The following is a 14850-nucleotide window of genomic DNA, read 5'->3' as shown; positions in this document are numbered from 1 at the left end:
ACTGACCTTTCATCCTATCTTGAGAGAAGTTATAAACAATCTAGGGGACACCCTAATTAGCTTAGTCCTGTCAAGGTAGAAGGAGAGCGCCCTAAGTAAATCTAAGGTGTAAAGTTAGCTTCTCCTTTGTTGAATGTGGATTGAGAAAGAATACAGACAGATAAATTTGTTGGTAGAGATGAAAGTCAGAGACTATCTTTGGTAATAATGACAGATGAAATCTCAAAGTCACTGCTTTTAAAAAATATAGTGTACGGAGGTCTTATGATTGCTTGTATTTCTGCCACCCTTCTAGCAGATGTTATTGATACTAGAAAGTTGAATAGATGAAAGAAGAAATATGTTTCCTAGGGCTCAAGAGGTGGCCCCCTCAAACCCATCAGCACAATGTTAGATCCCAAGGAAGGGGAGCTCTCCTGACTGAGGGATACATCAGCATAAGGCCTTTCAGGAACCTAGCTACTCCAGGGTGAGAATATCAAATGACCTTGAACTGGAGGATGAAGAGCCGAGAGGTCTGCTAGCAGGTGTCTCCAGGAGCTCAGCGATAGTCCAGAGATGTTGTTTAATAACAGAAGATAACCAGGTATATGAGGTATCGAGTCTGAAAGGGAAATAACTGGCACAATGTGAATCTCTTCCACTTGGCAGAGTAAGTAAGCTTCATAGTGTCCTTTCTTCTGTGCATAAGAATATTCTGCACCTCAGACAAACAGCTCCTCTCTACTAATGTTAACTAACCAGCATCCATGCTGAGAGGTGCAAAGAAGGTAGATTTGGATGGACAATCTGTCCTTATCTTTGAGATATCAGACCTGGCTGAAGAGGCAACTGGACTAGTAGTCAAATGGAGTGATTAATAAGGTCTGAGAACCAGAAACTGCCTTGGCCATCCCAGGTGCTATCATGATCATCCTGAGACCTCTTGGGATCATTAGAATCAGCAGATAGGCATACATTAGACCCGGGGACCAGGATTAGGAACATGTCAGAAAGAGAAAGCTGACTGACCTCCTGTGGAGCAGAATTTGAGACTTTTCTTGTTCTCTTTGATGGCAAATAGGTCTATGGATGGATGACCCCACCTAATGAATATATCTTGAATAATAGTATCCTTAACTGACCTCTCATGGTTGCTTGCAAACTGTCCTTTGATGATCTGAAAACCTGGTAAGCATATGGCTATCAGGGTAATCTTGTGACAAATACAGTAGCCCTGCAAACATACAACTTCTTGATAAAGGATGGTGAACCTTGTTCCCACTGTTTATTTATATAAAACATTACTGCTGTGCTGTCTGTCATCTGAATTGTTAGACCTTTCAGAATTGGGAGGAATACTGTGCATGCTCAATGAATGGCCCTTAGTTCCAAGACATGTATAAGTAACCGACTTTCTTGAGGAATCCATAGGCCCTGTACTTGAAGATTAGGATGGGGGGGGGGGTACTTAAACAGAGTGGGTGTATTTGTCACCAAAGTCTTTGACAACAAAGTGAAGAGAAAGGCACTCCCTTGCAAACTTTGAAAGTGTCCTTCCACCAATTTAATGACAATCGGCATTCTCAGGGGCTTGCACTCTCATATCGAGCGCAGTCCATTGAGCTGAAACACAATTTTCAACCACCAATAAAGATGAAGTCTGACAATCTGAATTACATGGGTGCAGGAGGTCACATGCCCCAGATGCCTGACATAGTTCTTAAAATGATTAATTTGTAGGTCGTAGATAGATCTAGTAGCATGGCTTGGAATCTTTCTTGGGGAAGATAAGCCATACCCAGAACTGCCCTTGGAAATTATATCTTTTGAATAGTAATTAATATGATTTCTTTGTTTACTTTGAGGCATAGGGAGGCAAAAAATTGTGGAGTCTGCTGTATGGAGTTGGTCACCTATTGCAACGAAACATATACTCCTCGTATCCTCAAGTCAGTTGCCATGACCACTAGGCATTTTGTAAATACCTTCAACACTGTTGATAGATTGAATGGCCAATCCCATATTAGTACTGTAGTAGGAACTTCTCACCTGAACCCTAGATATTTTCTGTGGACAGGATGAACTGCTATAAGAAAGTAAATATCCTGGAGGTCGAGAACGGCATACCAGTCCTACTGATCCAGGGTTGGAATCATTGAGGCCAGAGTTACCTGAACTTGAGTTTGGAGATGGCGGTATTCTGTTGTCTCACATTCAGAATAGGGCATCGGTCCCCTTTCTTCTTGTGAAGTAAAAAATAATGGGAATAACACCCTCATGCTGCTGTGTGTTCTTGATAAACTTCTTCCACTGCTCCAAGATTTAGAAGGGACTGCACTCCCGATGTAGCATGCTATTGTTCTCTTCTCTGAAATTGCTGGCATTTCTTGGGTTCAGGCTGTGTACACTGAATGTAGTAAGGCTTCCTCTGATATGGTTGAGGCCTTTTGATGTTGGAGTGTAGATTCTTTAGCACTTCAGCTTCACTCAAGAGGCCTTTAGCAAATGCCTCATCTGTCTTCACATTAAGAAGTTTGCACCGTTCAAAAGGAAAAATCCTCTATTGTTACCTATACCTTTTTAGGGATTCCCAAGGCTCTAATCATGGCAATTGAGGTAGTCATGAATCTGGATATGGTGTCTGCAGCATCAAGAGCCACTTAAATTTTATACATGCTGCAAGTTATCCTTTTGAGATCAAAGACAAATTCTGTGTTGTCCTGAGGAATTTTATCAACCAATTTGGAGCTGGAGTGCCAATTCAAGTAATCCTATTTCACCAACAGGGCCTGGTAATTGGTGATCCTCATTTGTAGGCTTGATGAATAATTTTTGCAACCAAATAAATCAAATTTCTTGGATTCTCTGTTCTGTGGTGTAGCTTTCTGTTGACTCTGTCTAGTTCTTTCTTTGTCCACTACAACAACCAGTGACACAGGAATAGGGCATGTATAAAATTACTCAAAGCCTTGAGAAAAGACTTGGTCACAGTGATTCACTCTTTTTGATAAAAGAGCTAGAGAAGCAGATGTCTGCCAGAATAAATTAGCTGGCTCTAACAGTCCCTCATTTATGGGCATCACAAGACATCCAGTCGTGGATGTGTGTAAGATGTCTAGGAGCTTGGGGGATCTTCTCATCAGGAAGAAATGGCAGGATGGGTGCTGGGATGGTCTACCTGTAAGTCCTCATCAGAGCCCTGATCACCTTGCTCAGTCATCAGAGCTGCAGTTTGAACCGACTGAAATGCTTCCTTGTGACTGAAGGGAGGGGGACTCAGCTCTGGGCTAGGTTGCAGAAGCTGGTTTCTTCTGGCATGATGTAATCCCCCTGGGGCCCAATAAGGCCAAGGGCTCTGGTAAGCATATGGAACAGGGAATCATGTAGGGGAATACATAAAATGGTAGTATTCCTGTCAGAGCCCCTATTTCTGGGATAATAAAAATAAGCCCTAGACTTCATCTCTGAGGTGTATGGATCTGAAAACCTAGACTCCAGGGAATGTATTGATGAAATGTCTCTGCTATTATTGGAGCCCAAGGAGGAGTTCTCTTCTTGCAGAGGTGGACCAGTCCCAATGGCGTGCTGAAAGCACACTCAGGCTGAACTTTCATTAGTACAGCCAATGTGCTCTGTACTAGAACAGGGGTAGCAGTCAGTACCGAAAAAAGCACTTTCACAATCAACAAGAGCTGTGAGTATGGTATCAAAGAGACTCTAAGGTCTCTGACACTGTGTGGGATTTTGGTACTGAGTACACCAGTGCCATAGGGAGATGAATAAAAGGAGCTGGTACCAGTACTCTTTCATTTTTTACCCCCGAATACCCATCTATTTACAATACAATGGATAGACTGCCCAATGAGTATGAAATTCAGACACTTCAAATTCATACTCATAGCCTTGGGTGGTGGGTAGGAACTGAAGGACAGTTGCGGCCATTCTACTCTTTAAATCTTTGGGTGGGAAGACACTCAGGGCAGCAGAAGTGGTCCCAGTGGCACTGCTGGCCAAAATAATCTAAACTTAAGTGTAAGGGAGCATGCAGTGCAACAGTGATAAATATATATGCACAAGAATTCAAAGAAGAATTGTCAATTTTCTACTGTTCCCTCAAATAGATGCCTCCACTACTTTTGCCTCTGAGGGAGCAGAACTACTGTTATATGAAAAAAAATTCCATAAATAATAAAGCTAAAAGTCAGTATGTCTTTCATGATTATAACAAATAAGTGCTTGTAGCACATGTTAGAAATCCTTTAGGATAACACTTTTCCTAAAATTTCCAATTAAATACATTTTACTTGCCTATCAAAAAACTGAATTTCTGCAAAGAAGTATCCTGGCTTCTTCTCCTTTTCTCTCATCCACACAACTGTATTTATCACCTTATGTCAGGATTTTGGTATCCCCTATAGCAGTGGTCTCCAACATTTTTACGCCCAAGATCACTTTTTGAATTTAAGGGCAACCCAGGAGCTAGCCTGCCCCTTCTCCAAAGCCCTGCCCCACTCACTCCACACACACCCCTCCGTCGCTCATTCTCCCCCGCCCTCACTCACTTTCACCTGGCTGGGGTAGGGGTTTGGGAGGAGGTACGGGCTCTGGGCTGGGGCCGAGGATTTTGCAGTGTAGCAGGGTGCTCTGGGCTCAGCCTGGGGCAGGAGGTTGGGGTGAAGGAGGGGGTGAGGGGTGCAAGCTCTGAGAGGGAGTTTGGGTGCAGGGGGGGTTCCGAGCTGGGGCAGAGTGCTGGGGTGCAGGAGGGGGTCTGGGGTGCTGGCTCTGGGAGGGGGGTCAGGGCTGGGGCTTGGGGTTCAGGAGGGAGTTCGGGGTGCAGGAGGGGGTATGGGGTGCTGGCTCCAGGAGGGGACTTAGGGCTGGGATGCAACTCCCGGTCAGCAGCGCAGCGTGGCAGTCGCTAAGGCGGGCTCCCCTACCCCAGCCCTATGCCACTCCCGGAAGGGGCCAACACTCCCCTGCGGCCCCTGGGAGGGTGCAGGAGGCACATGGATCCACGTGCTGCCCCTCTCTGCAAGCACCACCCTCACAGCTCCCATTGGCCACAGCTCCCTGTTCCCGGCCAATGAGAGCTGCAGGAGTGGTGCTTGCAGGCAAGAGCAGAGCGTGGAGGGAGACCCCTGCCCCCGGGGCCATGTGGCTGCTTCCAGGAGTGGCGTGGGGTCGGGGTAGAGCAGCAGCCCCGCTGCACCACCAGAGATTGCGATCGACTGGGAGATCCTCTAGGAGCGACCAGTCGATTGTGATTGACAAGTTGATGACCACTGCCCTATAGCAACCTACTCACCACAGATACCAATTGAAATTTCCATAGCAAACCACAAGACTCTTCTGCTTACTATGTTAGCGGTAAAGAAAGTTGAAGAGCATGTTCAAGCATTAAAGAAAATTAGAGGCTAGCATTATGATTTCCTGTTTTTTCCTGGTGATTCAGAAACTTTTAGGGAGAGCCTTCTTCAGATCTGCCAGCCAGGTACTGAGATCGCAATACAAAGTACCAGATGAAATAAACTTAGTTGACAAGTCAATCTTTCTCAAAATTGTACTCCAGCATTTTTTTAAATGGAATCTTTACAGCCACTGTCCATCCATTATAATGGATTTCTTTTTAACAACTCAGACACTCAGGTTATGGCAGAGTCCACCACCAGTCAAATAATTCCTTTGAAAACCCTCACAGCTTGTGGATAGGGAATAGTTGGTCTGTAATGCAGCTGTATTCAGGGCTCTTACATAATGTTCTCCAAGTCATTACAGCTAGAGAGCATTTTTTGTACCTTTTCCCTTAGGAGGGAAAATGCACTCTGGAAGTTTTGGTGACTATCCAATTCACATTTTGCTATTGGGTTAAGTAAAGTATCTTAAACTTCAATGATGAGAAATTCCCAATTCTGCAAGGCAAACTCCTTGGATTAAGAGGGCCTTGGATGTTTTAGTGTATTTGCCATTTTTAGAGGAAGAAGGTAAACCTTCTGGGGGCCTATGGTCTGGCTCCATATGGAGTCTCAAAGAAATTTAAGTTCCTGTCAATGGGTGCCCTTCTCCCAGCTAGGGAAGAGGTCCGGGTAACAGAAGGAACAAAATAGGAAACTCCCTGCCAGGGAAAAAATGTGCTCTACAGTCCACAAACTGCCTTCTCGTCTTTAGGGGAAACCACCATGTTGAAAAACTTTTAAGAACAGTAAGATTCCATATCTGATGCAAAACAAAACGACGATGGGCGTCTCTGGTTGTGGAAAACACTGAAAAGTGTCAAAATCCTAAAAAGGAAATTGATTCAGTCACTGGAATGAGATTAGTTTATTAGCCTAAAACTGCAGAATTCTACCTGCCCATTTGCTTAAAGACGTAACTCTTTAACGATAAATAAAATATCAACTTTTTTCATCATCATCAGAGCAGATTTTATGCTTGGGCAGGTAAATTTTCTTAACAATTTTGGCAAGATTTAGCTTCAGATTAAGGGAGGTTAAGCAGAAAAAAATAGGTATAATTTGCGGATATGTCCCAGTTCATTGGTTTTTTATTTGACAAAAGCAAGGTGGTAGTAGCATAACAATGTTTTTTCATACAAATCAGAAAAGCATCTTCGAAATAGGGGATGTGCTGTAAGTCTTAAACTTTTCTACGTTACTGAAATATTCAGAGCCACTCAGAAAATGTCAGAAAAACCTACTTTTGAATCAATGCTATAACCACTGTCAGGAGTAGACGCCAGCGTCTCAGGAGGGGAACATCTCACAGAACCTGCAGATGTGGAAGAGGATGTGGAAGTTGCTGCACTGCAGCAAAGAATCAGGTAGTTTCTCCAGAGCCCAATATATGAATCACTACTTGTAGTAGTATTTACTTTCTTGGCATTGATAGGGCTGCTTTAAAAAGAAAAAAATAGATAGAAAAATAACATGAATTTAGAAAATGCAATTTACACACCATTTTATTCTCTGTTGAATTTTATATTTTAATTATGTATATGTCCTTATATGTGATCCTTAACATTGTAGTCTCTACTCTGATTTCATTATTGAAGGCTGGTGCTATACAGCAAATTCAACTATAAAAATATGTATTATTGCTAATATACATCATTGCTAAAGTACAATATAGTCAAAAGGCATGAATTAATCTTTATAGCATACTATTTCTCTTCTAAACCCAATCATTTTAGTTAATTTTCTGTTATTAATATTAAAGCAAGATTAAACCGTCGGAAATAATAGTGCTGTATATTTACATAATACTGAAATTTAATGGGTATTGTAATTTCAATAAATGTTAAAAAAAGAGGTTTAATATACTGTGGTATATTCAATTAACTTAAGAAGTGAACTTACTTAATGTCAACCTGTGGAGACAACAGTTGGAGTCTCGTGTAAGCAAACATCCAAGCATAGCTTACAGCTGTCGGGCAGTGTTTTGGAAGATTTTCCTGTTTCATAAAACTGGAAAGGCTTACAATCCATGGATCTTGGCCCTGGGTCACATGTGCAAATATCCATATATGTGATGGACTCACCACATCAAACTGGTGGCTGATAGGGGAGGAGCTCCAGTCAGCTAATGTTTGTAAATCTATTGAACTGCGGCAATACAGTAAAGTAGTCTGTGTACATAAACAGAATAAACAAACATTTAATATATGTATCCGGTTTTTTATTTGCATCACTGAATGTCTAAAAAAAGCTTTAAATCATAAAGTGAGCGCCCACGGTGAGTAGACTGATAGATTATTATTAAGGCTGCGATTTTGTCATGGTGAATACGGAAGTCACGGAATCCGTGACTTCCAAAACACCTCTGTGACTTCAGCCAGTGCCGGCTGGGAGCTGCAGGGTCCCCTGCCACTTCTGGCCACCGCGGATGGCGGCGGGAGCGCTGCAGCTCCCTGCTGCCACTCCTGGCACCATGGGGGGGGGTGGGGAAATCTGTTGCTCCCGGCTGCCTCGGGCAGCCAGGGGGACCCCTGCTGCTCCCCACCCCTGCGGGCGACAGGGCGGACCCCCACTGCTTCCGGTCTCTGCGGGAGCAGGAGGGATCCCCAGAGCTCCCGGCCATGGCGGGGAGTAGGGAGGATCCCCACTGCTGCAGGCGTCAAGAGGGACCCCAGCAGTTCCCAGCCACGGCTGGGAGGATCCCCAAAGCTCCGGGCCGGAGGCAGGGGGGACCTCTGCAGCTTGGAGCCGCCAGCGGAGGGGGACCCTGTAACCTTCTCCACCCCACCCCTCCCACCACCCAGCCGGCTGCCCAGACTACCGATTTTGTCATGGGTATTTTTAGTAAAAATAAAGGACAGGTGACGGGCTTCTGTGAATTTTTCATTATTGCCCATGACCTGTCCTTCACTTTTACTAAACATATCTGTGACAAAAACTTAGCCTTAATTATTATTAATTTTGTCTTACAAAAAAACTGCTAGAGGGCACCAATACATAGCTAAGCTGTTTTCTCTCTCACAAAAGAAAAGGAATTGGCCATTAGAAGCGATTCAGTTTTATATTCAGCCTTTGGCTCATTAATGACCTACTTTTTTTGGAAGTTACTAAATTCTCAAATCTTTAATAGTGATCTCCAACTCACACACCAGAAGCTTCTAAACTGAAGAGCAGAGAAATCTATCCTTGAGAAATCATTTTTAAAAGAAACAGAAATCTATTACATTCCCTTCGTAGAAGGGGATCAGAGGATTCTCCAACAGTGCCAGAAGAGCAGACAAGTTGCAGGAATATCTGGCAAAGAAAAGGGAACTAATCTGAGACTTTTTACTGTTTCAGACACCTACCCAAACTGCAGTTTGTTTATTGGGGATATTTCTTGTACAGAAAGAAAGTAGCGTTTTATACCGTGGAACTTAAAGATAAGCACATTTGGATTCCAGACATGGGTGTGCATGTGCGCAATACACCGGAGCTGTGTCTAGTAGTGTTCGTTGACCTGCACGTGCATTGACTGCGTGGTGTATCTGAGGCTTTAAGAGGCTGCGCTGGTCGATGCCGCTCCAGGTCCCTCTTGCCAGCAAGCAAGAGAGCCTGCAGCAGAGGAGATGGTGGGTTGATATTGGAATCCAAATAGAGACCACACATCTCCAAGAACCTCCAGTTACAGTAAAGTAACCCCCTTTTCTTCTATGAATGATGGTCCCTATATGGATTCCAGACATAGGTGCATAGTGAGCAGTGCTCAGTGTGGAGGGGGGTGTGAGGACTTGCAGGAAGTCACAGTCTGCAGGACGGCATGGCCAACTGCCACATCTGCTGCCACCGGTGGGGTGATGGCATAGTGAGTAGTTAAGGTATGGACAGAGGACCATGTGGCTGCCCTACAAAATGTCCTGCATGGAACGTCTGTAAGGAAAGCCAATGAGATGGTATGCACCAAAGTGGAGTGGGTTTGACTCCAGGGGGCAAAGGAACATGAGAGAGGCATAGCATTCCTCGATGCAATGGGAGATCCATTTAGAGAGCTGTTATGAGGAGGGGGAATGCTCCCAACAGCACTTAATGGTGAGGCATAGTCTGGGCAAGGCCCGGAAGGCGTAGGTGTGCTGGAGATAAAAGGCCAGTGCACTGTGGACATTGAGAGAATGTAATGTGTGTGCCTTAGGAGAGGTGTGCAGCTTGGGGTAGAAAATTGGAAGGTGGATAGATTGGTTGAGGTGAAACGGAACTGCCACCTTGGCGAGAAACTTGGGGTGCAGTTGCAGGGAGACTTTATCTTTGTTGAAGACAATAAAGGGGGGGGCGGCCATCATGGCCGCCAGCTCACTAACCCGCCTTGCCGACGTGATGACCACCAAGATCACCTTTATAGAGAGTTGGGCAAGAGAGCAGGTTGTGAGGGGTTCAAAGGGCAGCCTTGTGAGGGCAGAGAAGATGAGACGGAGGTCACAAGAGGGGGTAGGCTTCTGCACTGATGGGAAGTAGATTGCAGAGGAAGGAGGCAGTGGACAGATGGAATGAAGGCGAAGAACCTATCCACAGGAGAGAGGAAATTGCTGAGTGCTGACAGATGGATGCAGATGGAGGAGTGGGCAAGGCCTGACCAACTAAGCTGGAGAAGGTAACTGAAGAGATGGAGATGGAATGGAGTTGGAGTCCAGAGGTTAGTGATAGCAGTGTGTCCAAGTGGTGAAGCGCTGCCATTTTGCTTGATAGCAGACCTTGGCAGATGGTCATCTGCGGCACATGAAGACATCGCACACTCGCATGGAGCATGCCTTGTCTGCATGTGAGCCCCATTCAAATACCAAGCTGTCAAGTGGAGGGGGCTTAGATTAGGGTGCTGCAGATAGCCATGCGCCTGTGTGAGGAGATCTGGGAGGTTGAGGAGCTGGATCGGGGGGCAGGTGGAGAAGTAGAAGAGATTGATGAACTAGTATTGGTGGAAACAAAAGGGGGCTACGAGGATGAGCCGCGCTCGATCTCGCTGCACCTTGTGCAGGATTTGCGGGAGCAGGGGGATGGGTGGGAAAGCATAACAGAGTTTGGTGGCTGAGGGCAGTAGTAGTATGTTGCCCTGGAAGCCCAGCCTGATGGTGCCTCTGGAGCAGAAGCGGGGAAGCTTGTGGTTTGCGTTGGTCATGAAGAGGTCCCAGTGCAGCATGCCCCACAGGCAAAAGACCGAGCAGAGCATGGGATCGTGTAGCTCCTGCTCATGACTGGTGTAGAAGGACCTGCTGAACGTGTCCGCCAGGGAGTTGCTGTTACCTGGGAGATTCATGCCATGGAGGGTGACTCCATGCCTGTTGCATCAGCTCCTGAGGTGAATGGACTCCGTGCAGAGGGAGGGGGACCTGGCATCGTCCTGCCTGTTGATATACTCAACTGCCGTCATGTTGTTGGATAGCAGTTGAACATGCCAGAATCTGATCGGGGCAGGAATGCCTGACAGGAAAGGCAGACAGCCTGCAATTCCCGGATTTGATCTGCATCTGAGCTTCTCTGGATATCCAAAGCCCTGAGCTGTATGGCCTTCCAAATTAGCACTCCACCCGATGAGCAAGGCGTCTGTGGCGAGAGTGATGTGAGGAGTGGGAGGGGTAAACGGGATGCCGGCCAGGACTTTGGATGGGTTGGTCCACCACGAGAGGGAAGCCAGGACGGAGGATGGGAGCAGGACTGCCTTGCCAGGTGATCCAGCTGCAGTCTGCAGACTGATCAGAGCCAGTGCATATGCAGGTAGGCATATGGAGTCACAGAGGCGCAGGCCGCCATTTGGCCAAGGAAGAAAAGACATTGGCAGATACCATATGAGGATTGTGATGCAGCTGTGTGATAAAGAAGGTGAGGGTGGCAAAATGGTCTGTGGGAGAAAACCTTGGCCCACGAGAGAGTCCAGGCATGCCCCGATGAAGGTGAGCGTACAGGTAGGGACGAGAACTGACTTGTCCTCATTGATGCAGATACCCAGGCCAGCAAGGAGGGCGTGAAGGGTCTGGATCATGGAGAGGAAACAGTTGCGGGATGGCACAACAAAGAGCCAGTCATCCAGGTAAGGAAACATGGAGTGGCCGATACAAAGCATGTGGTCCACGATGACAGTGAAGACCTTTGTGAACACACGAGAGGCAATGGCGATACCAAAGAGGAGGACCTGGTGGAGGATTTAACTGACAGTAAGAGTGTCCCATCATGAAACAGAGGAACTTTTGATGAGTTGGGTGGATGTTTATATGAAAGTATGAATTCTTCATATTGAGAGCTGCGAACCATGCCCCATGGGGGAGGGATGGGATATTGAGAGGGAGCGTGACCATCCGGAACCAGAATTTGCATAAGAATTTGTTCAGAGACTGGAGACCCAGAACAAGAATGATCCCCATGGCCACCATGAGGTGAGCAACAAGGGGGGGAACAAGAGGAACTCTATCAGGTACCCCTTGTGAACAATGTCCAGCACCCATCGATTGGTGATAATCTTGTCCCAACTGCGGGAAAACAGGGCAAAGTGGTCCCTGAAGACGACCTGGGGCAACGTGGGAGAGATGAGGAAGGTTCACGGGTCTCAGGGAAAGAGTTAAAATGGCTGCTTTGAGGGATGTTGCGAGAAGGCCGAGGTAGCAGAGGTGGCAGTGGCAGAGTAACAGGGTTGTTGGGAGCACAGGCGATGACGAGACTGTGGGTGTTGTGAATAGGGCTGGTAGACAATGCAGGGATGGGGGCGGAAAGACAACCTCTGCTGCCTGCTGGTCAGAGCCGGGGTGTAGATACCAAGTGACTGAAGGGTGGCATGGGAATCCTTAAGGGAGTGGAGGGATTTGTCTGTCTTGTCACTGAAAAGTTTGTGATTGTCAAAGGGGAGGTCCTCTAGAGCGGTTTGGACCTCCTTAGGGAAGCTGGAGGATTGGACCCAGGAATCTTGTCAGAACACCACATTAGATTCTAGAGAACAAGATGTGTGGTGTCAGAAGTGTCAACCACAGCTTAGAGGGCCACTTTGGCAATCAGTTTGCCCTCTTCCAGCAGTGCCTGGAAATCCTGATGCTTCTCCGACAGGAGGAAGGCCTGGAACTCTGCCAACTTAGAGTATGAGAGGAAATTGTACTTTGCCAGGAGTATCTAGTAGTTGGCAACATAGAAATGGAGGCCTGCCGAGGAGTAAACCTTGCCCCCCTAAGGTCCAGTTTTTTGGCCACCCGGTCCAGAAGGGTGGTCTTCAAGGGCTGCTGCCAGGTGCGTTCGGTTACCGTGTGGATCATGAGCAAGTTGAGGGGTGGGTGGCTAAATAGGAAGGAACAAAGTAGCAGCGTTCAGCATGCTTCACGGTGGGGGCACTGGATGCCAGGGTGTGCCAGACAGATTGAGCTAGTTGGAGGATGGCTTCATGAATAGGGAGGGTGGTGCAGGAGGGCCCAGGCAGTTGGGATATCCAGGAACTGGTTTTACAAGTCCTGGACGTCCTTCACCAGGAGGCTGAGCGCCACAGACATGATACATGAAGCAGGTCATGATACTGGCTATGGTCGTCCAGAGGGGAAAGGGAAAGTGGAACGTCTTCTACTGGAGACGAGGAGGCTCTAGTGAGAACTGGTGGTGTGAGCAATGCGGCGATGTCCTGAGGTTCATCACGGATGACGGGTGGGGCAGTGCAGGCAGGGGACACTAGGTGGTCTAATAGCAGTGGCACCCCCTGGTCCCAATAGGAGTCCCAAGCAGGCCAATAGGTCCAAGCATATGGGTCACTGGGCATTGGTGGGCTCCAGGGCTAGTGGAACCAGCCTCAGTGGAAGGGTCATACGTTGATGGGTAGGGCAGTTGTTGCCAACGATCCAGGCTATAGGGTCACACAGAGGAGAATGAGGGGTCTGGCTCAGAGGACCATTCTGATTCTGAGGACGGGTCTGACAGAGGCGGGGGCTGTCAATATGAGGTGGAGCGGAGCAGGACACTGCGCAAGCAAGAGTCGTTCATCCACCCCAGATGGGAACCCAAGGTGACTGGGGAGCCAGGGCACAGAAGAGAGCCAGTGTACAGCGGCATCAGTTCGGCTGTGGGCATCAGTAGAGACAGGGGTCCCGGTATGGGCAGGATTGTGCGCAAGAGTCTCGGCGGGGGAGGGGGGCTGGAGGCATCAACAGTGCTGGAGGTGAAGAGAGTGGACTGGTGGCCATGGCTGGAGGTGGTGCTGGCGGGTCATGGCACTGCTTGGACTTATGCTCCATGCAAGGCTTCTTAGGAGGCAAAGCAGCTAGGTTGACGCACGACTTCTAACCCAACCTGGCACAGCTCGGGGAGCCAATGCTGCGTTTAGAGGCAGTCCATGTCAGGGAGCCACCCTTATAGCCATGCCCATAATTCTTATGCTCATGGTGGGGCTTCGGCAGTTGCGGCAGTACCGTGGGCGCCAGCACATGAGAAGGGATCAGGGGAGTGCTCACCGGTGGTGACAGGTGCTGCTCCAGCAGATCCACTGGTTCTGAATTTGACTGCGCATACATGTGCATAGTCTCCTCCATCAGATGTCTGCAGAGGTAAAGTTCTTTAGCTTCCCAAGTCCAAGGTGGGAACAAGCGGCAGATGGAGCAATACAGACAATGTAGACGTTCGTCGCTCACAGAGAAGGAGCATGTGCATGAAGCACAGCTTTTGAAGCCAGCTTGACAGGGCATAGGCTCCAGGAATGGGAGAGCCCCGTGAGGGGAAGAAGTCTAACCGGGGAGACCTAGCTAAAAATGGTGGTAACTATACACAACTAGAAAAAAACAAAAAATATGTACAAGTAGTAGGAAAAAATGGACAAAGCTCAGAGCACTAAGGAACAAGGGTTCCGACTCTTCTGGTAAGAGGGAACTGGAGCAGCGTCGAACAGCATGGACTCTTAAAGCCTCGGACGCACCACGGGGCCAACACACAATGTATATGTGGATCAATGGACACTACTAAAAACAGTTCCGGCTCCGGCACATGGTACACATGTGCACCCACATTTGGAATCCGTATAGGGACCATCACTTGAAGAAAAATCAGAGCCTAACTGTATTTTTGTATAGACTCATTTTCACCACCTCTACCTGCCCAATTAAATCACAATATCATAATATACATACTACAATTGTAATTATGAGTGAGTCCTATTTTTCCCATCAGTTAAAACAGCACAATATTATTATTCTACCTATGCAATGCAGAAAATTTCTACTTTAACACTTTTATTAGGATCCCAACAGCATAAAAGTAGTTCAACGCACTGCCTTCCATGACTGAGGATATCAGCTTTTCAGGCAGGGAATACAAAAGAAAATAGGATGGGGAAGATACCAAATGCCAAACAGCTTTCCCTCAGACAACTAAAGGAGCAGCAGTTTAAGAGGAGAAGGTTACTTACTTGTAACTGGGGGTTCTTCAAGATACATGG

The 14850-nt window shown here is 47.1% G+C and overlaps 1 protein-coding gene across 25 annotated transcripts in view; it reads right to left on the bottom strand.

Annotated features, from left to right (window-relative positions):
- Window positions 1–14850, bottom strand: part of FRYL (FRY like transcription coactivator) — a 411199-nt gene that overhangs the window by 161721 nt on the left and 234628 nt on the right. For 23 of the 25 annotated variants that reach the window (XR_010601883.1, XM_065598069.1, XM_065598065.1 and 20 more), the window contains 2 exons: window positions 7335–7603; window positions 6677–6872 (listed from right to left, as the gene is read on the bottom strand). Coding sequence is in view for 24 of the 25 variants with exons in the window: in XM_065598069.1 (XP_065454141.1) it covers window positions 6677–6872; window positions 7335–7603 (465 nt within the window). In the remaining variant the exon portion in view is untranslated. The remainder of the gene's footprint in view (window positions 1–6676; window positions 6873–7334; window positions 7604–14850) is intronic. The other 2 variants (XM_042841873.2, XM_065598064.1) reach the window with 1 other exon arrangement.

Source organism: Chrysemys picta, chromosome 5, assembly GCF_011386835.1.
Source record: "Chrysemys picta bellii isolate R12L10 chromosome 5, ASM1138683v2, whole genome shotgun sequence".
Classification (NCBI taxonomy): domain Eukaryota; kingdom Metazoa; phylum Chordata; order Testudines; family Emydidae; genus Chrysemys; species Chrysemys picta.
This window is presented reverse-complemented; position numbering and strand designations above follow the sequence as displayed.